The 23,290-nt window shown below is 35.4% G+C and overlaps 1 protein-coding gene across 1 annotated transcript in view; it reads left to right on the top strand.

Annotated features, from left to right (window-relative positions):
• Positions 1-23,290, top strand: part of zmat4a (zinc finger, matrin-type 4a) — a 434,438-nt gene that overhangs the window by 257,888 nt on the left and 153,260 nt on the right. The window contains exon 4 of the mRNA XM_030144264.1: positions 12,394-12,550. Coding sequence (XP_030000124.1) covers positions 12,394-12,550 — 157 coding nt within the window. The remainder of the gene's footprint in view (positions 1-12,393; positions 12,551-23,290) is intronic.

Here is a 23,290-nt window from a genome sequence, read left to right as displayed (position 1 = left end):
GTGTGGTGGTGCAAAACCGTACCAGTGGAAACGTTGATTTCACTCTTATGTTTGTCGGCAGAACAGCCCAGTTTACACCTAACTGTCTAACGTTACATTCCCAGTGATTTATATTAGTGACAAAACAGCTTTCTTGTGAACTTTCCATCCTAATATAGCTAATGCACATTTCCAAGCTCTGGCTCTGGCTTAGTTTTCTGTACAAATGCTCCAAGCCTCTGAAAAAGTGCAATTTGTGCACGAAGAGGGGTACTCACAGAGGTGGGAGGGGGGAGGGACAAATTTCAGATGAGTTTGATAGACATATCACCATTCAATCAATTCGATGGGCCGGTTAAAATGATTGGATGGTGTTTTTTCAGTCCTGTTCGTTCCACAGGTGACTACATTTTTTAAATTTTTGTGTTCGAACATTTAATTAATTGGTTGTAATCGGGTGTGAAGGGGATTTTAGCAATATAGTAAAAAATGCTCTAGGGAAACATCTCCTACCCCACCTTTAAGAACCAAAGGTGTCACATTCAGGCACATTAAGTAATTTTCAGTGTTACTGACTTTGCTGCTTCCTAGAGTTTAGCAGCTAGCTTACTCACTACTTGTTCTGGGAATGACAAATTGGCCAGTTTGACATTAATACGACTACGGTAACGCATTACTCAAAGGTATCATCCTCCCCTAAACTGTTTTAACATCTTCTACCCTCAGCTTATTTAGGAAGCTGGAGGTTTGTTTACAGCGATTCAGCACCTCCCGCTCAATGACATTAGTTTCCTCATGAGAGAAGTTGTTGTCTCGGAGCCAAACAGCCGTCCTCCATCACGAAAAAGCAGCAACACAAGAGTGCAATGCATTTATAAGAGGTGATTTGATTGGTCGGGATGTCACATACACCTGTGTGCTGCCTCAGATAAAAGCTTTATCAGTTAATACATGAATTACCTTAATTACTAACCTCATTAGCGTAAGTGTTTTGTGAAATATATCATGACCGCAGACGTAGATGTATATGTTGGGCTTACTAGAGAGTCACATGACCAAGGGAGAAGGTTTGATTTTGACATCGGTGGGGACACAAAAGTGCTCCAAGGCAATACTCCGGAAAGTTTTTTTTTTTTTTTTTGCATTTCCGATCATAATTTCACATCATATCGAGCTGATCAAACAAGCAAACAATCATAGTCAGAAAAAAAAAATCTGTAATAGAGGGAATGCCCATACGTCACTTCCCCCCTGGGCCACGCCCCTCTAAGTCAGACTGAGTGGCAAAAACAAACCGGCTCAACATGACGGAGCATAGCAGTAACTACAGCGAGACCGGGAAAAATGTGGAATATAACATGAAATTAAAGACAATTGGACTGGACATGGATCCATACAAGCTACCAAACAACAAGTGGTCTACGAACATTGATATGTGGCCGGAAATCACCTATCCTGACATTTATATGGGGCGGTCATGGCTCAGGTGGTAGAGCGTAGGGCTGCTCGATTATAGAAAAAAAAAAAATCATGATTATTTTAGCAATAATTGAAATCACGATTATTAAAAACGATTATTTGTTAACCTTAAAGTTGTTTATTTTTTTCTTGCAAAGCAATGTAAAATATACTCTTTAAACATAAATAAAGCTCTTAACCACTAAAACAAAGTATTTTCACTTTTGTATGAAACAAAAAAATATTTGAATGCAAATACGTGTACTGTAAATTCAAGTATGTTTCCTTTTGTAAATAAATAGTGCACTGGAATTAAACTGCTATAGACTTGCCATAGAACTGTAGCAATTAAAAAAAAAAAAACCTCACGTAAAGTGCAAATTATAAATTCAAGTGTGTTCAATGTAGTATGAAACAGTAAATTCAGTGGCGTGCCGTGAGGTTTCAGTTAAGGCCTTCTGTATACATCAGCCATCTAGAATACGTACGTTAGGGTTATACGGGTTAGGGTTAGGTTAATACGGGAGTTGCAGCATAAAGAGATTCGGAAACTAAAGATTGCATTGCGGACGAAGTTGTTTTTATGCGTTTTAGTTTTTCATAAGATTATGATAACGGTGGCAGTGGTTAAACTTTAGATGGTTAAAAAGGTTTGTTGTGTTAGCGGTCGGTGCGGACACAACTACGTCCGGTTCTCAAAAAGAACCGGTTCATGATTCCCATCCCTAAACATACCCTATAACAATTTGCTCATTTGGCTTGGATGATTTCTTTGAATTTGCACTTTTAGTAACTGTTTATGGGGTTTTCATAGTTAGTCCTACAGTTTCTTTATATTTTCTGCTTTAAAGTAATAAATTGAAGCAAAAACAACATTTTAGTCAAGTATTGTTCCATCACATGCTGCTAAGCCAATACTCAAATGTAAGTACTTGTACTCGGTCTGGAAAAAAGTGGTATCGGTGCATCCCTATTTGTTAGCAAATGATGTGAAAAATAGTAATGAGGAGCATGTTGCCGACGCTCACAGAAAACTTCATATTGCATGAAACCATATACAAATGTTTGAGTTCTACTGGATTAAAATTACAAGTCATGTCACATACAGTCTGTACTTGTAGCGCAGGCAATCAATGTGTGTTTGATCCTGTAAATCAAAGCATTAGCCATGTTTGGGGGTTTTGCTGATTTAATAGATTCAGCTCTCCTTCATCAAAGTTGCATTTCAGTGAATGTTTTCCCCCCCATGGTTTATTGTTGGAATTAGATAGTCAATGGCTCAGAACACAATATAGAATGGTCTTGTTATTTCATGTGCAACATAGGAGGTTATAATGGATTGTGCTGCTACTCTATGTGATCAATGTAGCATTTTTAGGCCATTTTCAACACTTAAAGGGATTATATGTTGTGTTTATAATTTCAAATATTTAAAAAATATCACAGAGAAATATCATTAGCATGTTTAGAACAACAAGATCTAAAGTTCTGCCAAAGATGCCCATATAGTGGATTATAGATATGAACTGAATCCATTTACATTGACAGTCTGGGGGATTTATGTGACCACTGGAGGGAGAACACCACAGGGCCTTTGACCAAAGCATCAGAAATTGACCAAATGGGATGAGAACCATAAAGGAACAGCTTTTAGAGTCAAACAAGGTGACAATCCGTGCGTTTACATGACAACTTTTATTCAATATACAAAATGCACTTGACACATTTTTATTTAAAAAAAAAAGTAATAACATGGTTCATGATGTAATAATCCAAATTAATATAATTTCAGAGCAATTTAGAAGAAATTAGTCCCAGGAGCTACAGGTAATATAATCAGAATTTTAACCACACAGTTTAAAGATTAATTTAGCACATTACATTTTCCTGAAAATAAAATGTGTCAAGTGCATTTTGTAATAAATTTCTCAAATTGTAATAACTTACTACATAATGCGAAAAAATTTACTGCATAATGCATTGAGACAGTTTATTACAAAATGCGTCAGTTTATTACATAATGCGGCTTTATTACAAGATTATGTGACATTCTTATTACATTTTGAACTTTTATTACATAATGGGAATTTATTACATAATGAGGCTCAACAGAACCCCCACCTGAACTGGGGGTGGGGTGGCGAGAAAACGCCGATGTAAAGATATGCTTTTATATCAAATATTTGAGTATAGTTTTAATTTATTACAACTTTAATTTTATATACCTAATATTTGGAACGAATATTCACTTTTAAAACTTTGAAAAGGTTTGTTAAGCATCTTTGTGTTATATATTTAAAAAATTATATACATTTTTCAAATCGAATTTTATATTTTTTGTGTGTTTTTTGGCCTTTTGTGTTGATATAATCGGTTAAAGTGAAAAAATAATAGGCAGATGAGATAGATAAAGTTGAAAAAAACATACCAAACATGGGTATAGTAAACATTTCTGTGTATAGTATATAAAGGCAAAATCAAAAGGACTCAGAAACGGCCAAAATAGGCTCAGACCCCTAAGGGTTAAGCTAACAGAGCTATAATGTAAACTATCAGCTGATGCAGCACCTGAAGATTATAAGACAGTGTCATTTTGACCAACTGTCAAAATATGCGTCTATGAGTTTTAGTTTGAAGAAAACTTGATGATACCATAACACAGATATGTGTAAATAATGAGCTTTATACTTTATTCAGTGGGTGATACAGTCTGTGGTTACATAGTGTTGATTTAGTGGTGGTTTTGGTAGTCTTAGGTGTATTCTGGTCAAGGTTATAATGAAAAATAACAAAATGACAAAAACTAGAATTGAAAAAACATTTTCGTTAACTGAAATAAATAAAAACTACAATTAAAAGAAAAAGCGATAACTAACTGAAACTGTATTGTGTTTACAAAACTAACTAAAACGTATAAAAATTCTGGAAAAAATTCCCTTCATTTTCGTCTTTGTCAATGTTGGATTAATACAAAATCGATTTATTTCGCTCTAGCAATTTTAGCTAACAGCATCATACGGCACTTCACGGTCTGTCACTTGTCATCACTTGTGGTTTCCAGTCGTCTTCTGGTCCCCACTCTACCCGGAAATATGGAGACTAAAGTTGGGAGAAAACAGCAGAGTCCTGTATGGGATTTATGTGAATACGACAGAGAAGAAGATAAAAGATATAAAAAAAACTAAAACTAAACTAAAACTAAGCATTTAGAAAATAACAAAAACTCATAAAAACTAGCAAACCTGCTCTAAAAATGAATTAAAACTAACTGAATTAGAGAAAAAAAAAGTCAAAACTAAATAAAACTAAACTATAATGAAAAATCCAAAACTATTAGAACCTTGGTTCTGGTACATGACTTCCTCTTGCTGTTGAAAGCTGGAATAAATTAAACATTCATTCAAACATGAGGACGTGGATTGAATATATAACTGACAATAAAACTATTATTTTCATGTTTTTTTTTCTACCATTTGCCTCTAATTGCTCTTCCATCACACAATAAAAACATCTTGTTTCATGTAAAAAAAAAAAAAAAAACCTCATAATTTTCCTGCCTATCAGTTCTCCGCTGCTTTATTTGTCACCATCCATTTATCTCTAGACATAAAAGCAGGAGGTCTGTGTATATACCTCCTATGGACTCACGCTGTGCATGTCTTTCTGCCAACTAATTGGAAGTGATGGAGTGCTGCTGAGAGTAATTGAATAGTGTTGAAATCACCTATTGGCTCATTCATGCAGAAGAAAAGACAGCTACTGTTTGAAAGGCGCTGAATTAAAGTGATGTAAATTGTTGCATGTATTCAAGCTCTGATCCGGTGTTACAATGAATACAGTCGTATAAAGATGACTTCAGTCAGGGTGTTGCGTTTGTACTTACTCTGGTGGCTCCTCACATTATTTTTTGACAAGTTACAGATGAAAATGGTCTCTTCTATATTGACAGTGGAGCCATCCATAGGGCACAAGGGCTCACTGAGTGATGTGATGACTATGAAAATGATCTCAACCCAGTGGATCACCTATGGGAGACTGATGCTCCATATAGTGCTCTCCATCAAAATGACAGAACATCTTTCAGAATGATAGCGCTCATCTCCTCAGTGGTGTTGCAAGATTCCAAACCGAGGCACATTGAAGCCGTTTTAGCAGCATATGATGGAACAATACTTGACTAAAATGTTGTTTTTGCTTCAATTTATTACTTTAACCCTTTCATGCATAGTGGTCACTACAGTGGACAGCTATTCTACAGCTGTTCTCTTGTATATTCATGGGTTTTGTTGTTTTAGTTCATATCAGTCAACACAGTGGACGCTTATACATCATCTCATACACTGCAATTCATCCCATTACTGTAACTTTGCTGTTCTTGATAAACCTGATCTGCAGTAACATGTTTTAGTGTAAATCAATTGTTATTTGTTAGACAAAAAGTTTTTTTTTTTGTTCTTTTTTGCATATTACCTCCATGAAGTGGGTAATAACTAGCAGTAGAATATGTTAGAATGTGAGAAAACATCAGATTAGTAGGACTAAAATCTTTTCGTTTGTTTTTATCTCACTTTCTGATATTGGGTTTTAAACATGTTTCTTTATTTCAAAAATTACACGCATGGACATTTTTGTAACTTCATTAAAAAAAAAAAACTCCATTGCTTTTTTTTCAGGCCTAAGGGGGGAAAAAAATAAGAAGAAAGAAAAAAATCTTGACTCTGGTTGTCATAATTCATGCATGAAAGGGTTAAAGTAGAAAATATAAAGAAACTGTAGCACTAACTATGAAAACCCCATGCACAGTCACTAAAAGTGCAAATTCAAAGAAGAAATCATCCAAGCCAAATGAGCAAATTGTTATAGGGTATGTTTAGGGATGGGAATCGAGAACCGGTTCTTTTTGAGAACCGCCCCCCCGAACTGGGCCAGGCGTCATCTGTTTTTATTATTTGTACATACTGTATATTAGGGATGCACCGATACCACTTTTTTCCAGATCGAGTACAAGAACGAGTACTTACATTTGAGTATTTGTCGATACCGAGTACCGATACGAGTACTTAATAATCCCATTCCAGTTCTTAGTTCCTTTTGTAAATGTGCTTTATTGTCGTTGTCATTAGTCTGACTGGAACAAAGTGCTGCTACTGACATTTAATGTGTTGGAATGAGCGTTTCTCAATTAATCCACCAGGGGGCACCGCTCTGAATTAACCATACTGGACAAATACCACAAAGAAGAGTAAAGTTTTTTGAGAAGAAGAAGAAAGTCAGTAATAATAAACATGGAGACGACAGAGGTAACACTAATGTGGATACTAGTGTAAATATTGACATTGATCAGGGTAGTTGTCATAAATCTGTCAGTAGTTTTTCACTAACTCACACAGTCGCTCTTTGAACAGAAGCTCTACCTCCACGGTTCCTGGTGGTATTCTCCGTCTGGGTACGAATCCACGAGCACCTGGAAAATGGATAGACAAACAGAACGTGCTGTTCATATCCGTCTGTGTCTTTGACGTTACTTGCAATTAGCGTTACTTTTGTCACTGTCATTTATTTTGAAAAATCTCTACACTGCTGACATTACTCTTCCACCGCATACCTGCTTCACTTAACTGCGAATGTCAGGCTGCCGTAAGTGGTATCAGTGCGGTTGTATCTGAGTACTTCTATGAATGTGAGTACAAGTACACATGCTGAGTATCGGACCTGATACCCAATACTGGTATCGGTATCGGTGCATCCCTACTGTATATGGTATATTTTCTGTGCAGAGATGGAAATATAATTGACAGTTAATGGAAACACACCCGTTTGTACTCTTTTATTCCCTCACCCAATGAGAATCGATCAGAGAATCGATAAGGAATCGGATCGATAAGCAAAATCGATAATGGAATTCTTATCGATTCCCATCACTAGGGTATATTACAATATCAAGATGCAAAAGCAATTAAAGATTTGCATATTTTGGGATAATGCATCACACTCTTTGTACACTAATCATAAAGCTATCAAGTTAAGTTTGCTAATATTGGACATTTTCATCTATTAATAGCATAGCACCATAAGAACCACACACCTTCTCCTCAAAGAGAGAGTAGTTTCTTTCTTTTTTTTTGAGTAGTTTTAACTAGGTTCATATATGAGCCAATAGTATCAGTTCATCATTACCCAACATTGTCCTGATGATTAGGACGATTAACCACGGTTTCACGCTAGAGGATTTTAACATCCAAACTGATTTTGAGATCCGTTTGCGTCACACATCCAAAGAGAATGTTCACAGATAATCATCTGTCTAATCTCAGACACACACACTGCATTATTTGACAATAATAGCACGCCACACACTGCAGGATATTCTTAATATTCTCCTTCCCGACGGAGCGAAGCACGGGGACGTAGATGTAAACAAAAACTCGCTGTAGAGCTGCTTTACAGTGAAGGAGAAGAGGGAGCAAAGGAAATGACTGAAAACGTCTGAATGAGGAAAATAGTCGGGAATTGGGGTCAACACACGAGAATTGTAGGTGATATTTTACAGCAGCCTCTTGAACTGAACTGATAAATTTTGGCATTCAAGGTCAAGATTATTTGCGACCGACACAAAACGGCAGTTGGAGGCATTTTAGTCCTGTCATCATGTGCTAATCTATAGATAAGATGTTAAAAGATAAATGGTTAATAGGGGTGTATTTAAGCCCTGAAAAACTCCACCATATATCCAGTCATATTCTTGATACAAGTACTAAATTGATTACTAAATGAATAACAGTTATATGTAATAAATGAAGTGTGAATACAGTGATATAAATCTATTATTACATAATTTTTTTTTACCAGGCCAATAATAATAATAACCAACTGATAACATAATTAGTTATTACGTTACTGGCCACAAGTTATGTTATCGGTTCAGGACTTTAATTACATTACTGGCCTTTTACATTTTAAAAATGGCAAATTTATCATGTTATTGGCCGTTATTATGTTATTAGCTTCTACAACTCTTATTCACTGTCTATGGGAATGTTTGAATATACAAAGATTCTGGAAGGAGGTCATCAATTGAATGTCTGAGGTATTTAACATCAAGATTCCATTTTGTGCTAAACTTTATTTACTAGTAATATATCCTGAGGATTTTACACATACTAAGAAACAAACTAAAATCTTAGTTGGACTGTCTGATACCAGGAGAGTTATCGCTTTGAACTGGATGAGCATGGAAGCTCCTTCTATAAAGTAACGGATAAAAGAACTATCAGAGTGCATCGGACTGGAAGACTGATGTATAATAGCAAAGGAAAACTGGAGGAATTTGTACAATTATGGGAACTGTAAATGAACATTATAGTATATGGAAAATAGGGACATGTCATCCAAATTAATAACATATTTATTTATTTTTTTAATTATTCTGCTGTATTAAATTTTTTCTACGTATATGTATATATGTTCATAAGAATATAAGTATGTTTTATAGTTATAGATAGATAGATAGATAGATAGATAGATAGATAGATAGATAGATAGATAGATAGATAGATAGATAGATAGATAGATAGATAGATAGATAGATAGATAGATAGATAGATAGATAGATAGAAAATTTGGTGCAAGAATGAATAATGGGTCAATAATGTAAAGTGCTTTGAGTGTCCCAAAAAGTGCTATAGAAATCTAATCCATTATTATTATTATTATTATTATTATTATTATTATAATTATTATTATCATTATTATTATTATTATTATTATTATTATTATTATTATTATTATTATTATTATTATTATTATTATCATTATTATTATTATTAAGTCTAAGTGGTGTGAATGGGTGTGTGTATGGATGTTTGTGTTGTTTTGATTCATGTTCTTTATGTATATTATTATTTACTTTGTTTACCTTTCATTATAAAGCTTAAATACCAATAAAAAATATAGTGGGAAAAAAAAAAAAAAAAAAAGATACTGAAAGATCATCACAGTCGCAAGCAGTTGAGAGATTCTCATGAAACTAGTATTTTTTATTATTATTTTTAAACAAAATAGAGTTTGTTCAGGGTACTGAACCACGTCTCTCATTGGATTCCACTCAAACACAACAGATGCTACAGAAACACTGTAAAAGTAGAGAAGACCATCTCTGGTACCAACAACTTATGACTTTATGACATTAAAAAAGACAGTAAAAAGCCAAAGAAAGACCTAGATACTGACTGGATAACCTGAACTCCTACGTTAGAATCAATAACCTACAAAATAGTACAAGCATAAAAGGAATGCCAAAGGGGAATAAACATGCCAAAGGTGAACACATTTGTTTTCTCAATTCATCTCAAGCTGAGGCAACTGTTTGTTTCTTAATATCCGGTAAAGGACACCTGGCGAATGATCAGAATCTGAATGAATACATAGAAATCTCTCTCTTCTCCTCTCCCTGTCTCCATCAGACCAGCCCTGCGTGACCTTTTAACCCTGCCTGCATGTGGCATTGTTGGTGGCAGGCCATTTTTCCCCCCTCCTCCTCCCCACCCTCTCACCTCTGAGTAAAAACAGTAGCATCCATCTCCCAGTGCATGTCAGGCTGTTTTGTGTTTCCTCCACGTTCTCGGAGGATAATGGGTTTTCGGTGCAGCTTGCACAGATGGAGGCTCGGGGTGCGGTCTACCGTCAGCCACACTGGCCTCATTGTCACCCCTTTGAGCCCAGAGCTGACTCCATTTGCATCCCGCCAGGATCTAAACACTTTAGAGGAAGAGTGTTGCACCACTCCCCTAATTTGATTTACAAGTGGTGGAAATTAGCAACGGGGTCTATGTGCAGCTGTCTTGCACAAGCAATACTTTCCCTTTCTCTATGCATTTTATTACTTTGTGAAAATTATGGATTTTTTAATGCAGGGATGTGAAACTTATTTTAGTTCAGGGTCTACATTCAGCCCAATGTGATTTCAAATGGGACGGACCAGTAAAATAACAGAAAAAAAGCCGGTAAATATTGACAATTCCAAATTTCTCTTTTTGTTTTAGTGCAAAAAAGTAGAATTAATAATTGAAATGTTAAAATGTTTATATTTACACATATTCCTTTCACAAAAACAATGAATAACCTGAATATCCTGGAATTGTTCAAGCAAAATAAGTGCAATTTTAACAATATTCTGCCTCAGTTTATCATATATGCATTACAGATGATAGTGGATCTATAAAGGCACAAAACATTCAGTAACAGACACAACATTGTTAAAAAAGGGGAGGCAAAGGGTAGTAGTTTTGGTTTGGTTTGTTTGTTTAACACTCTAATAGCAAAACTATTTGTTGGATTCATACCAAATTTGGTTTATAGATTGCCAGTGACCCAGAATAGATCTCGTTACATTTTGGGAAAAGTAGGTCAAAGTTACATTTTTTTTTATGAATTTTTAAAATCTTTTTTTTTTTTGTTTTTTGACCCCATTTACGTATAATAGGTGAAATTTCAAATGTCTGTAGCAGCAAAACTATTGATTGAATTCATACCAAATTTGGTTTATAGATTGTCAGTGACCCAGAATAGATCTCATTACATTTTGGGAAAAGTAGGTCAAAGTTCCAGTTTTTTATGAATTTTTAATTTTTTTTTTTTTTTTCCCCGTTCACTTATAATGGGTGAAATTTCAAATGTCTGTAGCAGCAAAACTATCGGTTGAATTTGTACCAAATTTGGTTTATAGATTACCAGTGATCCAGAGTAGATCTCGTTACATTTTTGGAAAAGTAAGTCAAAGTTACAATTTTTTATGATTTTTTTTTTTTTTCCCCGTTTACTTATAATGGGTGAAATTTCAAATGTCTGTAGCAGCAAAACTATTGGTTGAATGTATACCAAATTTGGTTTATAGATTACCAGTGACCAAGAATATATCTCATTACATTTTGTGAAAAGTAGGTCAAAGTTAAAAACTTTTTATGAATTTTTAAAATCTTATTTTTCCCCATTTACTTATAAAAGGCAAAATTTCAAATGTCTGTAGCAGCAAAATTATTGGTTGAATTCATACCAAATTTGGTTTATAGATTGCCGGTGACCCAGAATAGATATCATTACAATATGGGAAAAGTAGGTCAAAGTTACAATTTTTTCATGAATTTTTAAAATCTTGTATCCCCCCCCCCCCATTTACTTATAATGGGTGAAAATTCAAATGTCTGTAGCAGTAAAACTGTTGGTTGAATTTATACCAAATTTGGTTTATAGATTGCCAGTGACCCAGAATATATCTCATTACATTTTGGGAACAGTAGGTCAAAGTTAAAAATTTTTTAGGAATTTTTAAAGTCTTTTTTTTTGTTTTTCCCCATTTACTTATAATGGGTGAAAATTCAAATGTCTGTAGCAGCAAAACTATTGGTTGAATTCATACCACATTTGGTTTATAGATTGTCAGTGACCCAAACAGATCTCATTACATTTTGGGAGAAATAGGTCAAAGTTATAATTTTTTATGATTTTTTTAAATTCTTTTATTTATTTTCGTTTACTTACAATAGGTGAAAATTCAAATGTCTGTAGCAGCAAAACTATTAGTTGAATTTATACCAAACTGTCTATATAAATTGCCAGTGTCCCAAAATGGATCTCATTACATTTTGGGAACAATAGGTTAAAGTTCACATTTTTTATGAAGTTTTAAAATCTTCCCATTTACTTGTAATGGGTGAAATATTGTGTGAGGGGCGGGGTTTGTTGTGCCTGGCAGCACTTGTTTATAGGTTATTCTGCTATTATTTTACTGGTCTGACTAAAATAAGTTTGACATCATTCACTGTTTATTTGCAGTGTAAATTATGCACTTTGTAAATCCATTCCTTTGCAGATTGGACCCTTCAGCGGGCTGCTTTGACACCCTTGCTTTAATGCATCTTCACTAATGTGCTTCAAACTTTCCTTTGTTTTCCACTTCAGGGCAGTGACGATGGTGACGTGGACAAGAATAAATGCTGCACACTCTGCAACATGTCCTTCACCTCAGCAGTGGTGGCACAGTCACACTACCAGGGTAAAATCCACGCTAAGAGGCTAAAACTGCTACTGGGGGAGCAGCCTGCCATCACAACCAAAGGTACGGCTCTTATAAAACATGCATTGTGGAATACACACATGATATATTACCAACAAAACAACAGCTACAGAATAACTGACAAGATGAACGTATGTGTCGACTGTGTTTGGAGGTGTTGTTATGTACGTGTGAAGTGGAGTAGAACATCTATAGTACACTGCGTGCATGTCTTCACACTGCATCTTTTCTCAGACGTCTTGTACGACAGTTGGATTCCAAATAAATTGCAAGAAACAGAAACAGAGAATGATAGATTACTGTTCAGTGTATATATTAGTGTACAGAGATGTGTCTGGAGTCTGAAGGTCTGGAACGCCCTAGACCACAGGTGTCAAACATGTGGCCCGGGGGCCAAATCCGGCCCGCCAAAGGGTCCAGTCTGGCCCTTGGGATGAATTTATGAAATGCAAAAATTACACTAAGATATTAACAATCCTTTTAGTTCAGGTTCCACCTTCAGACCAATTCAATCTCAAGTGGGTCAAACCAATAAAATCCTATCATAATAACATATAAATAATGACAACTCCACATTTTTTCTCTTTGTAAATATAGATATTTTCATGTATTTACACTAAAACAAAGTATAATTTCATTAAAAAAAAAAAAAAAGGAATAACCTGAACAAATATGAACAACCTGAAATGTTTTAAGAGAAGTAAGTGCAATTTTAACAATATTCTGCCTGATATTAAATGTTTTTGTGTATTTGTAGATCCACTGTGATCTGTAAGTTATAATGTACATGTGTAAATGATAAACTGAGTCAGAATATTGTTAAAATTACACTTATTGTTTCAGTTTGTTCATGTTATTTACATTGTTGGAAAGGATAGTTTGTAAATGCAAACATTTTCATAATATAATTTTACTTTTTTCGCTCTAAAATATAGAGAAAAGTTTGGAGTTGACATTACTGATATATTATTATGTTATTATTTTACTGGTTCGGCCCATTTCAGATCAAATTTAGCTGAATGTGGCCCCTGAACTAAAATGAGTTTGACACCCCTGCCCTCGACATGCATAAACAGAGCTGCTGTAAGATCAGAAAAAGAGCCTCAAAGGACACACTGGTACCACAACATGACCCTGGGGTTAAAAAAAAATACTTTTACACTAGCTGTTGTTCTTTAAAGGGGAAATATGTAGTATTTCTACTTTGAAATATGAAAAAAATACCTAGAATTGTCATTTTTGATTGATTGATTGATTGATTGATGTATTTTATTTTGAATATGAATGTCAAAACAGCAGAAAATAAATAAACAAAACACTTAAACATAAGACATATAATACATATTTGAAAAGGAGTGAGAAGAAGCATAACTTATAAACTCCCACCCCTTCTCCTTATATAATTAATAACAATAATAACCTTCCTAGTCTAAGCATATCTATACTATATACCATAATATGACTGATACTATTAACTAATTTAGTTTCTGGTTTTATATTATTATGAACAAATATAATCTCATTTACATAAACATATAATACAATAACACATATGTAAATACATAATCACGTCCTCGGTTGACGGATTCTTCTTCGGACCCATGTCACTAATTTAACTGACACAATAAAGTCTATTTACCGGTAGATCTGCCGGCACTGGGGTTACCCGGGGTTACCCCTAACGCCACACAACTCGCAGACAGGAAGGATCAACTCCAGCCAACTGACGTCTGACTCCATGAGAGTGAGAGTGTTTAACCCTTAGGGGTCACGGCTCCATGACTGAATCACATGACATTTTCAACACGTCATAGCATCACAAGTCGGTCACGTAGATCACTGGGGACAATTGCATTCAAAAGTGCAGGCTTGAAACACTCTCCCACTTTTTATTTGACGTTGATAGAGCAAATACAACCGGAGGTATGATGGTTTGAAACTGGAGCAAACAAGTGATATAGCATTATTATAGCGATATAAAGCAAGTGTTAGATTTCTGACCATATCTTTGTAATTTTTGGCCTTTTTCAAAATGGAAAAATCAGCATTACAGGTAAAAGAATGACCCCACCTGGATGCAGAAACCAGGAGGACTAAGGGGGGTGAAAAGTGCAGAAAACGCCTATGTAAAGCTAAGTTTTTATGTCAAATATTTGAAAATACTTTTAATTTTTTACAATTTTAATTTTATATACCTAATATTTAGAACCAATATTCACTTTTAAAGTCTTTGAAAAGGTCTGTTAAGCATCTTTGTGTTATTTACAGGGTGGGGAAGCAAAATTTACAATGAACATTTAGTTGTTTTTTCTCAGCAGGCATTGATGTCATAATCATACCTAACACTATTATCCATACCTTTTCACAAACTTTTGCCCATATGAGTAATCAGGAAAGCAAACGTCAAAGAGTGTGTGATTTGCTGAATGCACTCGTCACACCAAAGGAGATTTGAAAAATAGTTGGAGTGTCCATAAAGACTGTTTATAATGGAAAGAAGAGAATGACTATGAGCAAAACTATTACGAGAAAGTCTGGAAGATACTATTAAAGAAGAATGGGAGAAGTTGTCACCCAAATATTTGAGGAACACTTGCGCAAGTTTCAGGAAGCGTGTGAAGGCAGTTATTGAGAAAGAAGGAGGACACATAGAATAAAAACATTTTCTATTATGTCAATTTTCTTGTGGCAATTAAATTCTCCTGACTTTCAATAAATTAACTGGTCATACACTGTCTTTCAATCCCTGCCTCAAAATATTGTAAATGTTGCTTCCCCACCCTGTATGCAATACATTTTATACATTTTTCAAATTGGATTTCTTTTTTTTTTGTATTTTTTGTCCTTCTGATTGATATAGTAGGTTAAAGTAAAAAAAAAAAAATAGACAGATGAGATAGATGAAGTTGTGCTGAAAAAAAAAAAAACATACTAAACATGGATATAGCAAACATTTCTTTTATAAAAAGTACTCAAAAATGGCCAAAATAGGCTCAGACCCCTAAGGATTAAAGTAAAGAGCTATGAAGATATGCCAAAAACACCCATGTCCTGGATTATAGAGATATGAACGACAGGTGACCACTAGAGGAAGTAGTGAGTTACTATGGAAAAAAGATTACCCAGATATGCCATCAAACTGTAGAATACAGAATCCTTAAGTTATCCCAAAGGTGCCAATGTACTGGACTGTAGAGATATGAAGTAAATCTATTTATGTCAACAGTCTGGTGGGGGGAGGAGAGGAAGGAAAAAGAAAGTAAAGGCTGTCACTATTATTGTATTTGAGATTACTGATTTTGCCTTTTTTTATGTCTCTCATTTTCCCTTTTCCTGTCCTTTTTTTCTATCCTCTTTTTACTAGGGCTGGGCAAGTTAACGCGTTATTAAAACATTAACACATTTATTAAATAACGCCGACATTTTTTTTTAATCTCACGTTAATGCTGTTTTATTATAACTCATATTATTCTGCTCCTGCTTGTGTGCGTGTAGTGATTAGCTCGGCAGATAGACAACAGGTTTACTAAGAAAAGTCGAACGCCAAAAACTTCTGTCCAAATCTTTTACTTGAGACTCACTGTAAAACTGCAACATACATACAAAATATGTCTCAGTTCTGTTCATTGTCTTAGTACATTTACATGGCATTATACATTTAAATGAATGGGAAAAACATTGCTAGCTCGATGCTAACTTGAATGGGAAAATCCATAGACACGCTAACGATTAGCATTTACAGATTAATTTAGGATTTACAACGTCTTTTTATCCAGCAACAAAGGTTCACATCAGAGATATTTTATACTATTCATTTTTACAACAACTGAACATAAAATACTCACAGGTGAACGTTTTCCAAGCCATACAAACAGAGTGAAAGAAACGTGTCTGTTAGTTCCTTCTTATGTCCGAACTGGCTACGGGAACACCAAAAGGACAAAACAAACATTAGTGCAATTTATTCCGACCACTAGAGGGCCCCCTTTCCTTGCTTTGAACAACTGAACATCACATATTATTGGGCTTATTAGTATTAGTACTTATTAGTGGGCTTAAGACTCCTGTCAGTCACTTACAACCGGAAATAAACTGGTGTGGACATAAACATGGAGAAAAGTACCGGTCTTTTCCATGGACATTTTCATTTTAAATGTCTTCAGATGGTGGGGTTGAGAAGGACAAAGTTGTTTGGAAGCACTGCAATGTGGAATTATTTTTTATCACCGGAGTACTTCGAGTCTGAAATATCACTTAAAGGCAATACACGCTGTTGATACCCCACCCCCACCCCTGCAATAATAACTATGTGATTAATCGTGATTAATCACAGAAATCCATGCGATTAATGGTGATTAAAAATTTTAATCACTGCCTAGCACTACTTTTGACCCTTTACTGATTTCTTGCTTTTGACCCTTATACTTACCAGACTTACTTCTGTCTCCACTTGAATATGCCCAGCTCACACAAAATAGCCATAAATAATCACACGTATATTTATACACACACACACACGCACCTGTAAATAGCCCTCTGTTTACACCCGTCTTTGTTTTGCCTAATGTCCATGTCTTATGAACTTTTTTGTTTTGTTTTTTTTTGTGTTTGTTTCTTTTTGTTACCCCCATCACAATATTTGTCTAGCACTAAATAAATAAAAGTAGGGGGAAAACAAACAAACAAACAAAGAGTCTGGTGGATTAATGTGTCCACTAGAGGGAGTAGTGAGTCAGAAAGTGACAAGATGGGGTGGTAACCGCTAAGAAATAACTTTTAAAGTCAGAGAAAGAGATAAAGTGATGTAAGCTAAAAGCACTGTTATTGTTTTCTCCACTGGACTCAGCTCTAAATGAAAAGAATGGAGTTGGATGCTGAAATGCCAGTGTTTCTTCTGCACATTTATGCTGCCTTCTCTCATGTCAGTAACTCGTTCTATTGCAGAGTTGTGATAAATGTCCATTTAAAGGGTGCCTGTAGTGAATTTTCATTGCCATTTCAGAAGATCACGCATAATACTAGCGGTTCCATCAGGTACCTTATGTCATAGCCTGTTGTCAAGTAGACGTGAGTACTAAGTCAGTGCTCCGGCAGTCAGGTATGATCAGACAGCTTCACAGGCTGTTCTAACACTGGTAGTGACACAAACCTGTTGATTTGTCTGATTACCTGGACTGAGATGGACTGGTCACTGACCCTGAGCAGCAGACACCAGTCTAAGATGACCCGGCCAGTACTGGGTCATGTCTCTAGGACAAAGGAGTTCAAAGCTCATGGCTGCACAAACAAGCACAGAAAAAAAACAATGTGCTTCTTGAACACTTGTTTTCCACTCAGTCTTACTCACTGACTGCTGCTTGTTTACTTGCAGTCCATCATCCGAAATCAACGATGGTACGTCACTTCAGACCAGCAACGTCTACTCCCCATAGCTTCTGCCCCTGTGCTTAATTCATGTAATAAGAAGGTCCAGTATGGTGCATTTATGGGAATTTTTTTTTTTTTTTTACTGAATTTGGGCCTCTATTGCTTATAAGTAACACACAACGCACAATTAATGTTATTAGCATGACCAGTACTGGTACACTTTAATGCAGTGTTTTTCAACCTTGGGGTCGGGACTCCACGTGGGGTCGCTTGGAATTCAAATGGGGTTGCCTGAAATTTCTAGTAATTGATAAAAATTAAAAAAAAAAAAAAAAAAAAAAAAAAAATTAATAATAAAAAATATATGGTGAGTTGACAGAGACAATCCTGATCCATAACAGACATGACAAACTGTGAAACTGAAACTGAAGCACTGTGGTTCTGTTTATCTGTCAAATATTCATTGTGGTCAGTTTCAGATGCTGCAGCTCTTTCATAATTCATAGTTTGAGTTCTTGTTTGTTCAGTATTAATTGTCAGCCTTGTAAATCCAAGCTGGACTGACTGTACATATCCTGACCAAGGAAAATCAAATTCTCACTTTGTGCAGTAACCTACACCTGGCTTTTCTGCCTTCGTCCATAATAATATACATTATATAAACTAAATGTCATCTAAAATTAACATTTATTTGCAACATAGTGTAGCAAACTACTACATGATCAAAAACAAATTAATTTTAACAAAAGAACATGTCTGGGGTCGCCAGAAATTTGTGATGTTATAATGGGGTCATGAGGCAAAAAAGGTTGGGAACCACCAGTTTAATCTGATGTAAAAGTTGCATGGATTCTGATCTGACTGACACATAGAGGACACACTGAAGTAGATCAGGTCTATATCTGATTTAGGACCATATATGGAAGTGGGTCAGATCAGACTTGAAAAAGCAAACTCCATGTGATTTGTGCTTTTGTTCACACTGTCATGAAGACAGAGATCTAAGTCACATATGAGCAAAACGATCAGATTTAGGTTACTTTTGCTGACAGTGTGAACAGTGTCTAATTCCCATTAGGAGTAAGATGCTTAATTCTGTTTGTGTCTAAATTAACAATGGATCTTAAACATCATAAATGGGATATGAATTTATCATTACCCCGCCCCCCGAAGGGGAGGCAAGGGGTATTGTTTTTGGTTTCGTTTGTTTGTTTGTTAACACTCTAGCATCAAAACCATTGATTGAATTCATACCAAATTGGGTTTACAGATTGCCAGTGACCCGGAATAGATTTGATTACATTTTACAAAAAGTAGGTCAAAGTTACATTTTTTTAAATTAATTTTTCAAGTATTTTTTTTTTCCCCATTTACTTATAATGGGCAAAATTTCAAATGTCTGTCGCTGCAAAACTGTTGGTTGAATTCATACCAAATTGAGTTTATACATTGCCAGTGACCTAGAAGAGATGTCATTCAATTTTGGGAAAAAAAATAGGACAAAGTTCAAATTTTGTATGAATTTTTAATTTTTTTTTTTTTTCTATTTATTTATAATGGGCAAAATTTCACAGGTTTGTAGCAGCAAAACTGTTGATTGAATTCATACCAAATTATGTTTATAGATTGCCAGTGATCCAGAATAGATGTGGTTACATTTTGGGGAAAGTAGGTGAAAGTTCAAATTTTTATGAATTTTTAAAATATTTTTTTTTTCCCATTTACTTATAATGGGCGAAATTTCAAATGTCTATAAAAACATCAGTTTTGTTTCACTTTACTTCACACTTGGCACATATATAGAGGCAGTAGATATACTGACATCAGCACACGCGCAGACATGATGACATCAGCTGGATCGATGTCAAAATAAGCTACAATACGTGCGAGGGGCGGGGTTTGTTGTGCCTGGAACCACTTGTTTGGAATTGTTTGGTTTTCATGTAAACAGTAAAACCAAAGTGGATCCCCAACCTCTTGTTGACAATATCAAAACATTTCATTCCCTTCTAGGTTGAATTAATGTCTCAGACACTAATGGAGACTTTTAGTTAACTTTTATTTCTATGAACATTTTGCATCTCATTATTTTAGGAGCCAATTAATCCAACAGCTGCCCACAGGCAGGTGTCGTTGGCTGGTTTTTCTTCTGTCTGTGTGTATTTTGTACACTTAATCACCAACTGTTCTTCAGCTTGAGGTGACTGAAGTCTGCTGCTGCTGTATTCCGCTGACAGCTGCTCACCTTGCATCTACTTACAAATTGGCGGTTGTGAGAATAATTAGTAAAGGTCGTGACGGGAACAGTGAGTGAGAAACGTTGGAAAGATTATATTTTGTTCCGGAGCCCAACACCTGAGTCCACAGCGAGCAGCCTTGAGCTTTGTTTGTTTCCTGTGGTTTGTTGGAGCTGTAGTTGTACAAGTCATTTATATGCACTTCACAGCTTTGTGTATTTTCTAACCACTCACCGCTGCTTTTCTTTTAATTTATTTGAAGTTTTCTGTTAACCGATAAGGCAGTGTGTTTTTATACTGGTATTACATAGCACTTCCATTGTTGGTCAGTCCCTCATATATCCAGCATTAGCATTGGCTCAGCCACTGCAGATGTTTTCTCCTATACACTGTAAGACCGGATAAGTTGAGTTTACGTAAAAAATTTGAGGAAACCGGTTGCCTTAAAAAATGTAAGTAATGAGTAATGAAAACTTGAGTGTATTAAACTTAAATGCTTGATTTGAAAGGAATTGCTATTTTTAGTACAACACACTAAATACCAAGTTCATTTAACTTAAAATTTGTTGCAATGTCATTTGCTTTGTATAATCATCAGACTTAATATCATCAGTTAATTGTACCCAATGCCAAGTTGATTTAAATTAAAATCTTTTGCAATATAAATTGTTTTGTATAATTATTCAATTTAATATATTGCAGCGTGGATGGAAGTTAGCTCAATGTAATTTGCTAGTACAGGAAGTGCTTTTAATTTGGCAAGGCATAAAGATTTATATTAACCGTTTGATGCACAGTGGTCACTACAGTGGACAGCTGTTCAAAGGTGTTCTCTTGTATATTCATGGATTTTATTGTTTTAGTTCCATATCAGCCAACACAGTGGACGCTTATGCATCATCTCATGAACTGCAATTTATACCATTACTGTAACTTAACTGTTCTAGATAAACCTGATCTGCAGGAACATGTTTGAGTGTAAAAAATTGTGAATTGTTAGACAAAAAGTTTTTTGGTTTTTTTTGCATATTATATCCATGCAGGTATGTTAAAACGTGAGAAAACATCCAATTATCAGCATTTATTTCATAGTTTTCTCACAGTATATCAGTAAATACATGTTTCTTTGCTTCTAACATTAACCCTTTCATGCATAGTGGTCACTCCAGTGGACAGTTATTCTACAGCTGTTTTCTTCTATATTCATGGGTTTTGTCATTTTATTTGCACATCAACCAACACACTGGACACTTTCCTGTCCTTAATAAACCTGATCTGCAGTTAGGGTCTAAACACGGTATTTGAAATCTCTCTGACGGGACATTTTTAGAGACAATTTGACAGATTAGTGTTGCTAAATGACCCACATTTTTACTTTTAAATTAAGTTTTGCTTTAGTTGGACCATAAGGGATTATCCAAAACAAGAAGCTACTTTATATTGAAATAAATGTTGGAATGGCAATCAGTTAAAGTTCGCTCTCTGACTGGTCATGACTGTGTTTTGACCCAGTAACATGTTTGAGTGTAAATCGATTACTAATTGTTATTAGACTGTAATTAAGTTGTTTTTTTTTTTTTTTATGCATATTATTTCCATGAAGTGAGTAATAACTAGTATCACAGTATGTTAAAATATGAGAAAACAACAGATTAGCTGCAAGAAAAATGTTTTTATTTCATAGTTTTCACACAGTTTATCACTCTCTGATGATGGTTTTAAATACATGTTTCTTTGCTTCAAAACTTAAACACATGGTGCCCAAATGAGTGGACATTTTTGTAATTCCATGAAAAATAGGTTAATTAAAAAAAAATTCCATCGCATTGTTTTTTTCATGCCTAAAGAGGAATAAAAATACTCAGGGAAAAAAAAATCTTGATTAAGGTTCTCATAATTCATGCATGAAAGGGTTAACACATGGTTTCCAGCTGAGTGGACATTTTGGTAACTCCATGAAAAATAGGATCATAAATAATCAGTCGCATAGTTTTTTTTTTCATGCCTAAATGTCTCGAATAAAATCTTGATTAAGGTTCTCATAATTCATGCATGAAAGGGTTAAACAGATCCCAGTTACATAGGGGCGAAGGCAGGGTACACCCCGGACGAGTTGCCAGTTCATCGCAGGGCTGACATAAAAGACAAACAATCACTCTTGCATTCACACCTATGGGCAATTTAGATTAACCAATTAACCTACGTATGTATGTTTGTATGTATGTGTGTATGTATGTATGTGTGTATGTATGTATGTGTGTATGTATGTAGCTGGGATAGGCTCCAAGCAAGCCTGGTGACCCTAGTGAGGATAAAGTGGATTCAGAAAATGAATGACTGATTGTAGATGAACAGTAAAGCCCTTGTTGGGCCTAAGACTCTGACTCATGGTTAGGGATGGGAATCGTTAAGAATTTAATGATTCCGATTCCATTCTCGATATTGCTTATCGATCCGATTCCTTGTCGATTCTCTTATCGATTCCCATTGGGTGAGGGAATAAAAGAGTACAAATGGGTGTGTTTGCATTAACTGTCTTTTATATTTCCATCTCTGCACAGAAAATATAACATATACAGTATGTACAAATAATAATAATAACAGATGACGCTGGGCCCGGTCCGGGGGAGGGAGGGTGTACAGTGAAAGTGAAACTAAAGACTCTTTACTAATTCCTCTATTGCCACATTTCTACTACGTGGAACCGGTTTGACTCGGCTCAGCTTTTCTCCCGTTGTTGTGCACCTCATTTCCTTTCCCTTCTTACCTTCGGAAACTTGTATTTGAGGAGTTATGATGTTTGTTGCCCGCACTGGAACTGGAACCAGCCCGGCGTTCACTCTGCCGCTACATTCACAAGCGCTGCTAGGTAGAGTATCAAATACGTGACATTCCTGTAAATGAATCACATGCTGTGGACAAATGTTTGAGGATATTGGAGGGATTCCACCCTTTTGAAGACATGGAAGTTTTGACAGTGTTCCAAGTAAGTGGACCTGGTGTCGTCTTTTTAGACCGTTTCTGCCTGAACACCATGTTGGCTACGTTCTGACCAAAACAATGCAGCGTACGTGTGACGTCATCGCACATGCACAATGAAGGTGGAATCGATAAGCAGAATCGTTAAGCAGGCAGGCAAACGATTCCAAGGAATTGAGCTACTGGGAACCGGTTCTCA

The sequence above is a fragment of the Sphaeramia orbicularis genome, chromosome 9 (genome assembly GCF_902148855.1).
Source record: "Sphaeramia orbicularis chromosome 9, fSphaOr1.1, whole genome shotgun sequence".
Lineage (NCBI taxonomy): Eukaryota > Metazoa > Chordata > Actinopteri > Kurtiformes > Apogonidae > Sphaeramia > Sphaeramia orbicularis.
The sequence above is the reverse complement of the archived record's forward strand: the minus strand, read 5'-3'. Positions and strand labels throughout refer to the sequence as shown.